Source organism: Perkinsus marinus (assembly GCF_000006405.1).
Source record: "Perkinsus marinus ATCC 50983 genomic scaffold scf_1104296964188, whole genome shotgun sequence".
Taxonomy (NCBI): domain Eukaryota; phylum Perkinsozoa; order Perkinsida; family Perkinsidae; genus Perkinsus; species Perkinsus marinus.
Window position 1 is genome coordinate 1 of NW_003204772.1, and position 1,553 is coordinate 1,553.

At 46.0% G+C, this 1,553-nt stretch overlaps 1 protein-coding gene across 1 annotated transcript; it reads left to right on the forward strand.

Annotated features, from left to right (window-relative positions):
* Positions 1-194: 194 nt before the first annotated feature.
* On the forward strand, positions 195-1,224 carry Pmar_PMAR016309 (isopenicillin N synthetase, putative; the record flags this gene model as incomplete). The annotated part of the gene is made up of 6 exons (XM_002770914.1): positions 195-397; positions 442-516; positions 560-672; positions 728-825; positions 871-978; positions 1,020-1,224. Coding segments are annotated over 6 exons (801 nt in total), but the record flags the coding sequence as incomplete, so codon positions are not given.
* Positions 1,225-1,553: the final 329 nt, after the last annotated feature.

The window sequence follows — 1,553 nt, forward strand, 5'->3', positions numbered from 1 at the left end:
AACAGAGGTGTCTTCTGCCATGGAACTGTGAGCAGGAGTGTCACTCGTCGGTTAATGCTGAATCCTTACCTCAGATATGGATGTTTTGTTATAGTCAACCATGGGGTACCTCGTGAGGTCTGTGAGGGAGTCGAGCAGACCTCGAGAGAGTAAGACAGGAGCATTAAGACCAACGAGTATGTTTCTGTGTTCAGGTTTTTCAATCTCCCTAGTACAGTGAAGAGGGAAGTATTGGCTACCGCAGAAGACTTTGAAGGTTATGATGCTGGTGGAGAACTACTCTATAGGAGCGAGGAGACGGATGAGTATTTACAGCAGACTAGAGGGCAGGCCGACGCCAAGGAATCCTACCAGATATGGCCATCCACCTCCAGTTACCCAGGGTCCACTCGATCAGGTATGGGAGCTACATCGTAATCCGTATGCTATATTGTTTTTGAGGTCCAAGCAAATGGCCGAGACTGCCACCTGGATTTCGTGATAAATATATGGCCTACTACAGGGAGATGGAGCGATGTAGGCTTCGACGAGAGTAGCAATCATCCCTTGCTATCCTCAGTAACGAGTCTTATTTATAAAGTCCTCGCCATAGCACTCGGGAAGGACCCTTGTTTCTTCAACGATATGAATCATAACCATTTGGCAGTCCTACGCCTGCTATGCTACAAGGAGGTGAGCTCGTCATTGTCCCTTTAGCGGTAGTCTATCATTCGAGCGGCGTTGTCAGGAGCCGACTGTACCCCAAGGAGGTGTGCGATGCTCGGTCCATAGTGATTGGGGTCCGTTAACCCTCCTTCGTCAAGCTAATAGCGATGCTTGTGGGATGTAGGGCTCTAGCAGATACATCGATGTATGATGAGTGTACTGCAGGTATCTACAGATAGTTGGACCATCGAATGACTGGATAGATGTGAAGACTAGTGGTGATGAAATACTAGTGAATACCGGTGATATGATGGATTATTGGACCAATCATAGGTGAGCCGCCTTGCGGAGTATTAATGTTGTATGTCTACTAGGTGGAGAGCCATCAAGCATCGTGTCATCCAGCCAGAAGGTCCCCTTGTAGAGCCACGTTATAGTTTCGCCTACTTTCATTCCTTCAACGCCGACTCAATGGCTGACCCACATGACTTCGATGCTGATGCATTAAGTCGCCCCGTTAACCAATGGGAATATGTTGTACAGAAAAAGACTAATTCGATAGTTGGTGATGCTTATTGATTGAAGTAGTTCTCTTCATTATAAAAACCTCTTTGTTGATGTGGAGTTGGGAGTGGGATATGATACACCAATGTTCTCATAGTAATCGACGGCTGCGGCCTCACTCAATTTTTATAATGAAAGTATCCCTTCCCTTGATAGTATATGAACGAAACATGTATAGTATGATCACATGAGATAACATCGATGATTGAGTCAATTCATTGTCCATGTTCCGTGCTGGCTGAATGCCGGATGTTACACACTTTGCATAAATATGTGGCATTCCCCCTATAGCCTGACATAGCCCCCATTTACACCAATCGAGATGAGGGCTACATTTTGCTACC